Genomic DNA, 14,219 nt, shown 5'->3' with positions numbered 1-14,219 from the left:
GCTTCACTATGAATACAGTGACAAAAATAGTGTAATAAATGTAAATAACTCATTTTTGAACAAAAATGAGAAGACTCTCTTTGTACAAGTTGATCCATCTTATTAAATCCTCACAAAATCTAACAACAGAAATCTAAAGTTTTGTTTCCAAAATAATGACAATGAATGCCAGTCTATTGTCAAAACTTTAAAATGACATTCTTAAAATTGAACCAAAATTTACAGTGTATTTTGAGTTATTTTTTAGTCGCAAGACGAGTGTTTATAATGTCAAGATAATGGATCAAAAGATGTTTACTAATTTTAATAATAATTTCCCTTATTTCTAGATCTTAACTACTTAAACATAACTGATTTTGAGAAAAGCTTTGAAAGGTGTGGAACAAAAATAAGTTTAAATAACTTGATAGAATATCTTAAATGTTTAAAAACATTCTTTTATTTAAGTTTTATGTTTGTAGTACAGTACAGCTTTAAAAATGCTGAATAAAAAACAGTTTCAGGTCAAATAAATGAAGAGAAGCTAGTATAGAGCAGAGCGCATGCGCAGCTCGCTGAGCGGAAGCCGCTGCAGAGAGCTCCGCGTCTGCAGCCGCCCCTCTCCCAGTCGGTGCTCCTTCAAGTGCTTCTTCACTCTCCTTAGTCCATGGTGCCGCGTGCCGCTTGCTCAGGTAGCTCACCTTCCGCTGCGGCCGTCCACCGCGTAGATGCCCCTGTAATTCACCAGGTAACCGGATCTCCTTCCTGGACATAAAACCTGCACTTCACCGGTACGTTCCGCGCTCCACTAACAAGTTCTTCAATATGTAAAGTAACGCATTTAAGGAGTAAAACTGACGTGTGAGCTTCAGTACTTTAAATGGTCCGTTAAGCCGGGCGGACTAAAGCCGCGCGCGGCTGTCAGATTAGCTTTGCTAGCTCGTTAGCTAACGACTGTCCACGTTAGCAAGGACTTTACTCGGCAGAACCCGCCTCAGCACGACTACAACTTACAAGGACAGCAGCCGCCGGTGCTCTCCTTTACACTCCTTACACCGGACACCCTGGAAGTGAGCAAAAACTACAATTACCAGCTGCCCTAGAGTTCACGAATGCAGCCATTCTGCCTCTGCCCAAAGAAGAAGCTGAAGAGGAGCCGCTTCTTCTTTTAAAGTTTATCTTAGTTTTCATCATTAAATGAGTAACCATAACTTGCAGCAATATTTTCTGAAACACTATAACAATTTTCAATTTCCCTAGATTTCGCAGTTTTAAAATGTATAAATAAATAAAGCACCTAAAGATGTTTATTTAAAATGTTTGCTGCTGCTAATCATTTAGCCTGGAGGTTTCATTAAAGCAGCTGATGTCAATGATGCTAATGGTTCTGCATTTTAAATGGAGCTTCGTTTGGCCTTAATGACATGAGTTAGATTAGAAATCAACAATGTATTGTTGTTTTTATTGTTTACTCACAACAAAAGTCAGAAGAATTAATAAATAACCCCCTTTTTATTTCAGTAATAAATAATTAATATACATGATTTTGTTTTTATTGTTTTTTTTCCTCTCTGAAAAGTATTGTTTTGCTGCATTTGGATGCTGCAGCTTTAAGCATCTTTGTTGAAGGGAGACTTGCCTCCTTTGTTGCAGACGTGTGTGGGAGCGCCATGTGGAGGAAGGCGTCAGCGGCCGTCCTGCTGGCCTTAGCTGTGGGCTACTTCTACAGCGACAGGCCCGAGCAGGTTCTGCAGTACATCGGCCTGCCCGTCTTCCGGGCGCCACCTGGAGACGGCTTGGAACACGCCATCTCCGCTGCCTGGGAGGCTCTCATCACCTTACCATCCCGTCAGTGGAGCAAAGTGGCAGTGGGGTGAGTCATGGAGCCAAGGTGTGCTCTGTGTTCAGAGTCTGGGTTCAACAGGGCTCTTGATAACGCGCATTATCACGTTTGAGTTTTGTTGGTGGCATGTCAGGATTGGTTGCACCTGAAGGATGGCCGACTAGAGGGATTACTTGCGTCTAAATGAGAAGGAAATTTAGGGAAAGTAGCTTTACTGAGTGGAGTGAGCTTTTCAAGTTGTCTCAAGCTGCCGGCACACCGGGCATTTGATGCAGTCAATGCTGAAAGCAGGTTATTGAACAGTGTTGACCCCATGGTGTTCACACTGGTCAAGCTGGGTGGGGCTTTTTCTTCTTTTGCCAACTATAGTTAGAAAAGGCTCGGTGCAAAATGTTGAAGTGGTGCAAGTCTTGCTCAGGCTTTTTCCTTCACAAATCTATTCTAATATATGAAAGACTTGCTGTCATAGAATTCCAGCCGGGCACAAACTGCTAATAATTTTTCCTCCATGATCAATTTTCAAACAGTGGGCACTTCCATGAATTAACAGGGACTCCACCCATACTTCAATACTAAAGAAGAGTTACTTATTGGTCAAAGTTTGACCTGGTTTAACTTGTGTGTGTTCATTGGCCATGCGTTCAGACAAAAAACGTAAAAACGTGCATAGCTGTGTGTGAATGCTGAAGCGCTAAACGTGTGTTTCCATAGAACTCCATAGACATTAGTTGCCGAGGGAGATATACTGTCGTGTTTTTTTTTTTCTATTTTCTATTAGTGCCATAAACCGATAATTCTCTGTGTTCATTCTATGAGCAGCAAAAACCATCAAGAACATTTAATTTGACCTCCAAAATGAATAAAAAGCACAACTGACCTGATGGTACTTCTGTTTTTTTTAATTTTTTTTTATCTATAATGATAATCAACCAATTTTATTTGTATAGTCCAATATCACAAAACAATTGTCTCTCTGGGTTTACCACAAATTCAGATTTAAAAATCATCTTCATATCCTTTAGATTTTCACCTGTTAAACTGAGAAACATTTGAACTAATCACAGTTTTGGTGTTTTTAACAGGTTGTTGTTGCATTTTTCTGACAATGACAAATTAAGCTCAAAATACAATTTCTGAGTATTTCTTTATTTAAATCATTTGGAATTAAAAGCTAAAGAAAAAATGTTTTAAAGAGTGCTTATCTGTGACAGAAAATACGCTGAGCATGCCACAAGCTTCCTGCTCCGCTCCATTCTGATGCATCCACTGAATAGATCCATGAACGTCTTTGCTTTCCTCGTCTGAGCTGCATTTGGCTCAAATGTACACTAAATAGCACCAATAATGCTCACCATCTTTTGTTACTCTCATAATGTTAGGATTTGGTCCCGCCCACAACGCTGAGGCAAATTTTCAATGAACTAATGTTGCTCTGCAGAAACTATGTCCTAGAAAATATTTTTTTTATTTTAAAATCCTAATTTTAAAATACTGCAGGGAACACTTTTATAATAAATAAAAAAAGATCAGAGTGAGACTTTAAAGCTATGTGGGCAAATATGTCAGTTAGGCAATAAAGGGGAAAATAATCCAGAATTTTAATCAAAATACACAAAACTTTGATGATATACTAAATAAAAGACAGAATTTGTTCAATTTGTGTTACTAATATTTACAAAAGGAGCTTTAGAGGTTAATATCTAAGAGTTTAAAGGCTAGATTTTCAAAACAATCTTTAAACATTATTTTAAGTATAATTAATGAGCACTGCTGTTGTTTTTTGTTAAATAATTTGTAGTTTAGTTTTCGGTTCTGCTGTTATGAGGACAAGTGTTGATGTGATTCTGTGGGAGTTGTTTTTTTTTCTCCCATTTGTATCAGAATTTCAGCCTAATCCAAAAATTGACTCTGAAATTAAGGTCTAATGTTTCTGACTTCAGACTGGTTCTGGCAGATCCGGTCCTCCAACAAGACCGTGCATGAGCGTTCATGCCGTCTGTGCATCTGTTTCCTCTCAGCAGGAGCTGTTAAACACAGCTGTTTGTCTTGTTCAGGGTTAACGCCTGTGTGGACGTGGTGGTCTCCGGCGTTGGGCTGCTGCAGGCTCTGGCCGTGGATCCCGGTGCCGGCCGCGACCACGAGGTGCTGCACTCCAAGGAGGACCTGAGAGAGGCCTTCATCCATTTCATGGAGCGCGGGGCGGCCGCCGAGCGCTTCTTCAGCAATGAGGAGGTCTTTCAGCGGATCGCACGTGCAGCTGCAGAGTACCCTGGTGCGAAGGCAAGGCCGCCCCACTCCCCACACTTCTCTCACTTTAGATTTCTTCTGTTTTATTTTTAATGCTTTTGTTTATTTGGTTCCAGCTGTACGTGGGAGGAAATGCGGCTCTTATTGGTCAGAAGCTCGCCACCTACCCAGAACTGACGGTACACCTGAGTATTTATATTTGCATCCTAATTGTTTGCAAGTAAAAGTATTTTTAACGTGGAGACGCATCTAATTTTCTAGAGATGTGTGGATTTTTTGAACAGGTTTGTTTTTCCTCAGATTCTGCTGTGTGGGCCCGTCGGTCCTAAACTCCATGAGCTTCTAGACGAGCAGATCCACGTCCCGCCGGAGTCTCTTCAGGAGATGGATGAGTTTCACCTCATCCTGGAGTATAAAGCAGGTGAAGAGGCGGCGCCAGCAGCTTTCTCCGGTTGAACCTCGGCCTCCAGAGGTTCTGATGTTCTTCTCTTTCTAGGAGAACGCTGGGGCTCTTCTCAGGCGCCGCAAGCCAACCGCTTCATCTTCTCCCACGACGTGTCCAACGGAGGAATGAGCTCGCTGGAGACGTTTGTGGCCAGTCTGGAGGAGTTCCAGCCGGAGCTGGTGGTGCTGTCGGGGCTCCACATGATGGAGGGCCAGGGCAGGGAGCTGTGGGACGGCAGACTCAAGCAGGTCAGACGTTTAAAGATGTTGGCACCTCTTATTATCTGTGATTAGCAGTTGAGCTTTGCAGTTCCTAGAGGCTGCAAGTGCTGCCAAACATGTTTAGCAAGTAAGAGCCTAAGAACTCTTTTTAATTATATAACAGTGTGCCATGCTTTATTGTAACTACACATATATAAAGGACTCTTAACAAGCTTTGGAGCTTAAAGAAGCTCCATGAGGACACGGGAGGAAGCTCTTTGGCTTCTAGGCGGGGATCAGAATCGGTTTCATTCAGACTTTTGTCTGTAATTGGTACAAATCCACCTGATTCAAATGGCTATATTAGTTTAGGAAATACATTTTTGAATATAACTTGCAATTTAAACTCAAGTTACATTTTAAGAACCCTTAAACAGCAACAAATCTGTTTTAAAGATTGTCTTAAGTGATTATCGAATCTTGTAATAAAAGATCTTGTTACTAGTCAACCGTTTACGCAACTCCTAGTGGATTAAAAAGTGTAGAGCATTAGCTATGCACTGATATGTGACACTTTAACAGTAATGATTCACATACATCAACATCTCAAATGTGAAAAGCTTAAACTGAATCCTTTAATTTTACTGGTGGCTTGAAATCTCAGATCTGTCTGGACGTCCCCTCCCCTCCACCTTTCTGAAAATGAGGACACTGAATAGGGCTGTAACGAGTATCTGACCACTCGGATATTTGCAATCTGCTCCCAAAAATATGAGTACAAATTTTATATATATATATATATAAAACTAAATCAAAGTGAATGTGCAGCGCTACTCTCACTGGAAGTTAGTGCTGCCACAAACAATTACTTTATTAGTGGACTAATCACTGATTATTTTTTCCAATTAGTTAATTAATCGCTTTACATGTACACAGTGGATGTAAAACACACATCTTAACCATCATTAGCTTTTAACTAACTAAAAATAAAGACAAATTAAATTAAATGAGGTCGACATCTGAAACAAGGAATTATTTGTCACAAAATATAAAGTTTTGGTCTCACTGACTCATATAAAAAAGTGCATTTTTCTGGTGCTGAACGCTCACAACTTATTAACCTATAAAGACCCAGACTCATTTTTCCTTAAAAATGAAATAATGGGAGAAAAAAAAACAATCCAAGTTTACTATGCAAAACATTTTAGATATTTTCTGTTACACTGATGTCAACTACACTCTGACTCCATATAATATAAAGTAATGACTGATCGACTATGGCAGCCCTACTGGAAGTAAATAAATCTTGAAAATAAAGTGTCAGTAAATCTTCCTATTATCAAAGTAAAACTAGCATGTGTTTTTTGGAGTTGACAAAAATTAGACTAAATTTCTGTTATGACCATATATCCTGTAAAAATAAATCTGCTTTAACTCCTGTGTACATTCTTTTGGTTTTGGCTGCTCTTCAACAGTTTACGTAACATAATTCTAGTGGAATCTACTGCAGAGAAAAGCAGCTTCATGCTGACATGCAGCTACATATCAGTGATGTGATTCACCATCAATCAGCGGCTTCACACAGATATGCTTTAGAACATGAAGTGCTGCAGAACTTTGAGGATGGAAAAATTTTTGGGAACATTTTCAGGATTTGTTAAATTATAAAAAAAATCATCAGCAATGTTCAGATTTGTTGATGGAGGAAAAAGCTTGTTTAAAAACGCCAAAAACCATCTCTATGTATCTAAATATTTGTTTTTATCAGTTTTGTTGATTCTGATCTAAACAAAAATATAAATGTTGATGATTTATTACATATTTTAATTTAATATATCCAGTAAAAAGACATAGCAATTGTCCCACCATATTATATAAAAAAGTAAGGATCATGGTTTGATCTGTGAATCGCTGAGGTTGATTCATGAATCAAATTGGATCACCGTCTAAGTAACTATCCACATCTCTAGAACTGAACAGATGTGACTGACAGTTGCTGAATCACAACCACATAGGCCATTTTAGAGCTGAGGGTTTCACCATCACCTGCCAATCAAATGCAGGGTTTACCGTTCAGCTCCATTCTGATTACAGATAGAAAATAAAATGAGGGCCGCCATGATCAGTCGACTAATCGGTGACTAATAGACTATTAAAATAGTCAACGACTAATTTAATAGCTGATTAGTTGTTGAACAAAGTTGTGAGCGCTCGGCACCAAAAAAATGAACCATTTTCATTATTTGAGTCAGTGAGACCAAAACTTGTGAAAAATAGTTCCTTGTTTCAGATGCCAACCTCATTAGAGAGATCAGGAATATACTTCCATCAAACTCATTTTGACATGTGACCTTTGACCCTATTTACCCTTGATATATAAAATTGATATTTAATTATGTCATTTTAAAGGCGGGGAACCTGTCGCTCATTTGATTTAATCTAGTTTTATTCACAGAAACTAATGAAGGACGTGGGCTGCATGATTCATTAAAAGTTTAATAAACTATCATATTCATTGTCTTTATTCTTAGTCGGTTTAAAGCTAATGATGGTTAAGATGTGTGCTTTACATCCACTTTGGGCATGACCCGATAAGTCTACTGTCGGAAAAAATAATCTGTGATTAGTCGACCAATAAAACAATCGTTTGTGGCAGATTTTGTAAAAGAAAATTGGATCTAATCTCAGAGGTGTACAGTAAATAAAGATTTTTATTTCTGGAGTTGGACCGTTTTATGTTGAACTAAATAGACATAGTTTACAAAAGATCAAGAAGCAAACTTGATATACAAAACGTTTTCTACTACAGTACTTCTTTATTAGTTCATCTTTTGTGGTCTCGCTATTTATTTATTTTTTTGCCCCATCAGCGCAACTTTGCATGCTCTTTTTAAATCTTGTCAATCTCCTCCTATACAGAATGCATTCATCTTACCAGAGTTACACAAAGCTTTGTTTGTTTTCTTTCTAAAGTACTGGACTTTTTTTTTTTTTAAAGTTTGAACTTTTTGAGAGTTCAAACAAAAGAAAAGTGTGAAAATGTTCATGTCCATCTGAGAAAAGTGTATAAATCGTGTAGTGAGGAGTTGTAAAGAATTCCAAGAACTGTAACCCTACTTTGTGGATTTCTCCAATCACAGGATGTCTTTAGAACGCGATAAACGCTGTAATCCCTTATAACTGAATCAACACATTTTTTCCTGTTCTTGAAGGCGGTGGTGGCTTTAGCTGACATTCCTAAAGACATTCCCATCCACCTGGAGCTGGCCAGCATGACGGACAAAGACTTCATGAACAGCATCATGCAGGAGGTACATGTGGGAAGCAGAAGTAATTTTGACTGGAAAAAAAACAATGTGCTTAAATCCTCAGGCCCCAAAGGAGTTCTGTAGATTTAATTAAAGATTTTTTTCCTTCTCTCCGTGCTATTCCTGTTAGCAGGTCATGCCCATTGTCAGCTCCATCGGTCTGAACGAGCAGGAGCTGCTCTTCCTCTCTCAGGCTGGAGGGGGCCCTCATGCCGCGCTGCCAGCCTGGAGAGGCATCCCAGACGTGGGTCAGGTCAGCGACATCCTCCTCTGGATCCTGGACCGCCACGGCCGAGTGGAGCCGTCGTCTGAGAGCGAGCTGACCCGCATCCACTTCCACACCCTGGCCTACCACGTCCTGGCCACGGTGGACGGGTACTGGGGGAACCAGGCGGGCGCGGTGATGGCGGGAGCGCGAGTGGCCAGCAGTCAGGCCTGTGGCCTTCAGGTGGTAGACCCCAGCAAGGTGGAGCTGAAGGCGCCCCTGGAGTTTTACAGCTCTCACTCGGAGCCCAGAGAGAGGCTGTCGTTGGACCCGACGGAGCCCGTCGCTGTGTGGCGGCGGGGAAATGTGACCTTTCACTTCACACCGGTGCTGGTGTGCAAACACCCCCTGCGGACAGTCGGACTGGGGGATGCCATCTCAGCGGAAGGTCTCGTTTACTCCGAGTTAAAGATCCAGCAGCCTTTCTGAAGACTCGTTGGCAGTAAAAACTTAAGTGTCTCCTGCAGCCGCCGCTCGCAGGACTGCTCCTCGTGTTTCAGGCTTCCCCAAGTTCCTCTGACTGGTCAGCCGTTTGAATCCTGCCTGACGTCTCTGACTGCCTGCCCGGCCACACAGATACTGGAGCAGAATGGACTCCGTGCGCTGGACGCGGCGCTGAAGCCATCCTCACGACTTCCAAAGAGTTCTGCCGTCTCCACCCTTCCTGTCTCCTGCATATCTGCAGTACGCCGTGCCTTCAACTATGTTCTCATTTCGTTGTGCTCATTTTCACAGCCAAACAAACAAAGCTGCACTTCAGATCACCACCCATCACTTTCAAATGCTTAAAGACCCACTCCTATCTTTGGATGTATATATGTGCAGTTTTTAGGCAAAATCTAAAAGCCTACGTTTATTTTTTGAGTTACAAATAACCCCGTCCCCTTCTCGTCCTCATTACAAAGCAGGGAGCTTATGCCCCGCCCACTGTATTTTCAACCATCTTTTTCTGATTCACTACAATTTTAATAAAGAAAATACTCAGAAATTCAATTTTGAGCATAATATTCTTAATATGTAATCTGTTATGAGAGGACCCCCACAAGAACACGTTAAAAACAGTTTTCCATCAGAGAGGGTCTTTAACAGATAATAACCCTGCCGACTAGAGAATTGCTCGTAAAAACTTAAAAACGCTTCCTGTCATGATAAGGTTTTGATTGTTAGCTTTTATTTTTGAGTGATGCACTCCCATTATCAACATGTTCTCCATTTACTGTAGCTTTCCCTTTATATAAATAAATAAAACCCTATTTTATTTAGAAGTAGGAAGTTTAAATATGGGTCTATATGCAGTTCTAGTTATTGATAGTCTATTATCAGTAAAAACTATTGAAAGTCTAATACAGATGTAGACGTATGATCCTTGTATCTTTTTTCTATTTGGTTTTAGTTCAGTCTGTTTGTGAGAGTTCACTATTTATGACAGGATGTGAGCAGCTGAACTTTCTAAAAACAAACCTGAACACTTGATGATGTGATGTTGGTGAACACTCCTTTATCCTGTCTAACTCAAATGACCACTTCAGTTGTACAACAATGATGGAGTCTTAATGCAACCATAAAACAAGCTGCACATTTTTGATTTTTCTTTGCGCTCTCAGAAGTGAGTCGTGTGCCTGGAAGAGTAAACCCCAGCTCTTCGTTTCTTATTGTTTATTTGCGAATACAATCTGTTCAAAGTTCCTTTCTTCATAGTTCTTATTTCATGTCTTTAAGATTTGTAACATATTTCACTTGTCTGTTATTAAATTTTGAATGCTATTTTGTAAGTCTTTAAAGAACCTGTGGGTATGCAATAAAGAAATCTGGGGTCAGTAAAGCGTTGTTACAAGTGCTTATTAATGTTACACATGCTGAATGATTTTGTCACAGTTTCTCCCAATTTATTCTAAAACCGAATATTAAAAATGATTTAATGTTTATTTTAACGTAAAACTGTTGTTTTTATTCCACATTTCTCTACAATTGATATTAAATACAATCAATAAAACTCAAAATTACACAAAGAATATCTAAGATGTATCAGTTAAGTACTGAAACTCCAATCATCTTTTGACCTATTTTCAAAGCGTTCACAGTGATCTTTTAATAACAAATTGATATTTTTAGACAAAATCAAAAAACTAACGTTTTCTACGTCACAAATTCGCTCTTCTACCAGCAGCACTTTTTTCATCTGGTCTTGATTCACAATTATTTGAATAAAGAAATACTCAAAACTCTAATTTAAGCTTTTCTTTATATATGTCATCCACCATCAGATTTTTTTAGAAACAGCAAAAAAAAAGCATTTTTATTGGAGTGGGCCTTTGATAAAGGATTAGATGTGATTTAACATTTGTACTATTTAATAAAAACAACAAAAAAATACTGTTTATAATAGCATATATATGATAAGAAAAAACTATTATTTTTACTTAGAAATATTAAGGGGTTATTTTTAGTGTTATAGCATATTCTCCTACTTCTTTTCAAGCGAATCAGTCAACTCTTCTTGACAAACTTCACATTTAATGGATTCAATGTGTCGTGTATTGTTTTCTATTAGTGTACATATGTCTATGATTTAGAGCAAATATCATGGTATGTTTATGTATGTGGAGATTTTAAAATGTAAATTAAAGACAAATCTTTTTAACCTATTTAGATAGCTCATTCCATGTATTTATTTGGCTTTTAAGTATCTTAAGGTTTTAATGGTTTTATTTGTAAATTTTACCCTTTCTATCTTCAAATCTGTACAGTACCTTTCTTTCATTTGATCCATTTTGTTTGGCTATTGTTGTTGAATCTCCCGTCTGAAAACCATGTCACGCGTCTGCATCTGATTGGCTGAAGGACTTTGCCACGTAGACCAATCGCATCTTTGTCCGTCCCTCACCAGCCCCGTAGTCCCGCCTCCAGCCCCGAGAGGATGCGCCGCGCGGATTCTGGAGGTTGTAGTCCCCACCCCGGATACCCCCGCACTCCTTCCTTTCCCCCCGGTCATATATAAACCTGCAGCGACTTCCAGGCCGTCCTCGGGCAGCTCTTTTTCTTCTTGTTGATGGTTGGACGCTGCGAGAGAAGGATGAAGTTCTTTGTGGCGGTCACTGTCATTGTGGGATCTCTGATTTTTCTAGCTTTCCCGAATGGTTCATCCGCCGACGAGAAGAAGAAAGGCCCCAAAGTCACAGCAAAGGTACCAGACAGCCGGAACATAGCTTGAAGCTATTCACGTTAAAACAGGCGAAGGGGGAAAAAGAAGCAAAGGTTTTCCTCAGTGCTAGCCGGTAGCTGCGGAGCCACGTCACAACAGTTCGGCCTTTGCTAAGTCGAGGCTAATGCTAGCTAGCTAGCTAACATAGGATTAGACAGAATTGAGCTTTCTAGTCCATTCTGTCAGAGCAGAACCTGGCCCAATGAGAAAATGCTTTGATGAAAATCTAGTTTTCTCAGTTTTTCTTAACATCTGGGCAGCTGTTACTTCGAGGCCGCGTCAGTAAACAGATGTCTGCTCTCAGCTGTCTGCATCCACGTCTGCAGCTACAACCTGAGCTAACATGCAGGATTCTTCTTGCACGTGTGTTTATGTATATGTATTTAAGATGCAGTTTATACTTCATTCATGCATAATAGAACTAACAAAAGCGAACTGTTCTACTGTAATAATTCAGTATCACCATGTTATTTGTTCTGAACTCTGCACTGTTTGTTTGTTTGTTTGTTTGTTTGTTGTAGGTCTACTTTGACATCAGGATTGGAGATGAAGATGTTGGAAGGGTTGTCATTGGGTTGTTCGGAAAGACAGTTCCCAAAACAGTTGACAACTTTGTCGCCCTAGCAACAGGAGAGGTGAGGATGAAATAAAAGCATCCATAATGCACTGGGAGGGCTTTGTGTGATGAAAATGGTGTTTTTAACCTTTTAATCTGGTATTTTTCTAATGATGAAGGACAAAATAAGATTAAGATAATAATTCTGAGTATTTCTGTGTTCAAATTGTTTATGTATGTATGTATTATTTTCACTGTCTGAGCCGACATCCGACTTCAAACTGCACAGATGGAGAGCTCCAATACTGCTCGCCGTTTTTGCTGCGCCTATAAGGAGGTGTGAGGGGCTGTAAGCTAGAGGGAGGGAGTGTAAACAGGTGGATGATGGCAAGTGATGGCGGGTTTACTCTGCTCTGCAGAAACAACGTTCTTGAAAATGATGGAAGTGTTTTGATTTGGCTATAAATCATAATTTAAAGACCACTGGGAATGCTTTTACAATAGATCAAAAGATGATTGGAGTGGGACTTTAAAAACTACTGAAAGCGAATGCTAATTATAATTTGGGGGTAAAGTTATTGTCCTTACGAGTTTTGTTTACATAGCTGTGTTTACTCTGTTCACTTAGAAAGGATTTGGCTACAAAGGCAGCAAATTCCACCGAGTCATCAAGCAGTTCATGATCCAGGGAGGAGACTTCACCAGAGGAGACGGCACAGGAGGTAAAACATCCACATGCAATTTGGAAGACTTTTTGTGTGTTAATAATGGGAACAATTCGTTTAAAATAAAAACATGTAGAAATAGACAAAAAAAGCCCAGCTTTTCTAGAGGCTTAAATATTCTAAAAAGGAAAAGATAATCCAGAACACCTGGGTAAAAAAAACTTTAAAACATTTTAATAAATCAAACAAACCACTTGAGCTGGCCAAGGTTATGGTCGTCAACAACATGGATGACTTTGAGAAGTGTCTGGTTTCAGAAGTCTGAGCAAAAGACGTGCAGTAATGTGAGTAAAGTACAAGTTCATGAAACGTTCTGAGACAACCGAGCTCTGCAATATCTACAAAAGTCAACGTGATCCTCATTTCCAAACAGAGTTCTGATTTGCAAACAACTTGACCTCAACTTATTCAGCTACATTGAATAAGACTGAAATTTTAAACTGTTAAACCAGAAGGAAGACTGTCAATCTGATAGCAGAAGAAAGAATATCAACCTTGGACTTATAATTTAAAGACAATCTCAGATGAAAACAATATATTTTGCTGTTTTTAGCATGATCTTGTTGTATTTTTCTCATGATGGTGGATATGTTTAAATATAAAAACAGCATTTTTGAGTATTTCCTTGATCAAATCGTAATGGATAACACTAAACCTGGAGTCTGAAAAAGCTCGGGTTTGTGCGATGGGCGGGGCCAAAGTCTCTTCTCCGCTTCAGTTTTGATGCAGACAGATTGATCCATGTACGTCTTTGTTTTCCTCTCCGAGCTCAAAACTGTACAGCTGGATGACTCTGATATTTCTTGCCTTTTTTTTTTTTTGCTTTGCTTTGCTTAGTTAGCTTGGGCTTTTGAGGCACTATAAACTAGCAGAGGGGAGTGTAAACAAAGGGATGATGGGAAATTGCCAACAACATGGAAGGAAATCTCGAATGAACTCCTGCCGCTTTGCAGAAACAATTTCTTTAAAAAACAACAGAATTTTAATGGAGCACTGAGAACACTTCTACAATACAAAAAATATATAGTTGGAGTTGGACTTTAACACCATAACCATATCTGTAACCCAGTTCAGCTGTAATAAGGACACTAACTTGAACTAAAATAAAGTTATTAATGATATAATCATCACTCGCTTGATTCTCCACTTTTATATAAATTATTTCCTCCAAATCCTTTTCACTTGACCGAACTGACAAACTTCACATTTAATGGATTCAATGTGTAAAATGTATAAGATTTATGATTAAGATTAATAATAATAGCCTTACATACACATTTTTTTTGTGGATATATATATATATATGTATTGATGTATATCTCTTTTCTTTGTCCTCTTTTGTACTTTTTTTTTTTTTTTGTTTTGCTTGAAAAAAAATCAATTCCAAAAGTGATGGAAAAAGCTGGAAATTTATTTAAAACATAAAATCTTTATTTTTTCTTTTTTTTA

At 39.0% G+C, this 14,219-nt stretch overlaps 2 protein-coding genes across 5 annotated transcripts in view; both read left to right on the top strand.

Moving 5' to 3' along the window:
- Positions 1 to 514: 514 nt before the first annotated feature.
- adpgk (ADP-dependent glucokinase) lies at positions 515 to 10,109 on the top strand. 4 transcript variants are annotated; one of them, XM_036212250.1, is made up of 8 exons: positions 515 to 727; positions 1,633 to 1,852; positions 3,877 to 4,102; positions 4,186 to 4,248; positions 4,370 to 4,490; positions 4,566 to 4,762; positions 7,927 to 8,025; positions 8,153 to 10,109. In XM_036212250.1, exons 2-8 carry the CDS (start codon positions 1,650 to 1,652, stop codon positions 8,714 to 8,716), a joined length of 1,473 nt encoding a protein of 490 aa, XP_036068143.1. In that variant the 5' UTR covers positions 515 to 727; positions 1,633 to 1,649; the 3' UTR covers positions 8,717 to 10,109. The 4 variants fall into 4 exon arrangements, with proteins under 4 accessions (XP_036068143.1, XP_024120128.1, XP_024120127.1 ...); XM_024264360.1 differs by having other exon boundaries at positions 625 to 770; positions 8,156 to 10,109; XM_024264359.1 differs by having other exon boundaries at positions 625 to 770.
- Positions 10,110 to 11,174: 1,065 nt separating this feature from the next.
- The window catches only part of ppib (peptidylprolyl isomerase B (cyclophilin B)), a 4,496-nt gene continuing 1,451 nt past the window's right edge, over positions 11,175 to 14,219 (top strand). The window contains exons 1-3 of the mRNA XM_024264354.1: positions 11,175 to 11,471; positions 12,011 to 12,124; positions 12,674 to 12,767. Of these exons, the coding sequence (XP_024120122.1) occupies positions 11,337 to 11,471; positions 12,011 to 12,124; positions 12,674 to 12,767 (343 nt within the window). The 5' untranslated portion in view covers positions 11,175 to 11,336. The remainder of the gene's footprint in view (positions 11,472 to 12,010; positions 12,125 to 12,673; positions 12,768 to 14,219) is intronic.

The sequence above is a fragment of the Oryzias melastigma genome, linkage group LG6, assembly GCF_002922805.2.
Source record: "Oryzias melastigma strain HK-1 linkage group LG6, ASM292280v2, whole genome shotgun sequence".
NCBI lineage: Eukaryota > Metazoa > Chordata > Actinopteri > Beloniformes > Adrianichthyidae > Oryzias > Oryzias melastigma.
Note: the sequence above shows the minus strand (reverse complement) of the source record. Positions and strands in the feature narration are given on the sequence as shown.

What these genes read in the sequence shown, in the direction of transcription:
- adpgk (XM_036212250.1), top strand. Translation starts at nt 1,650, where the DNA reads ATGTGGAGGAAGGCGTCAGCGGCCGTCCTGCTGGCCTTAGCTGTGGGC. An exon ending in TGGAGCAAAGTGGCAGTGGG is followed by an intron (nt 1,853 to 3,876) that starts GTGAGTCATGGA and finishes TGTCTTGTTCAG; the next exon opens with GGTTAACGCCTGTGTGGACG. An exon ending in CAGAGTACCCTGGTGCGAAG is followed by an intron (nt 4,103 to 4,185) that starts GCAAGGCCGCCC and finishes ATTTGGTTCCAG; the next exon opens with CTGTACGTGGGAGGAAATGC.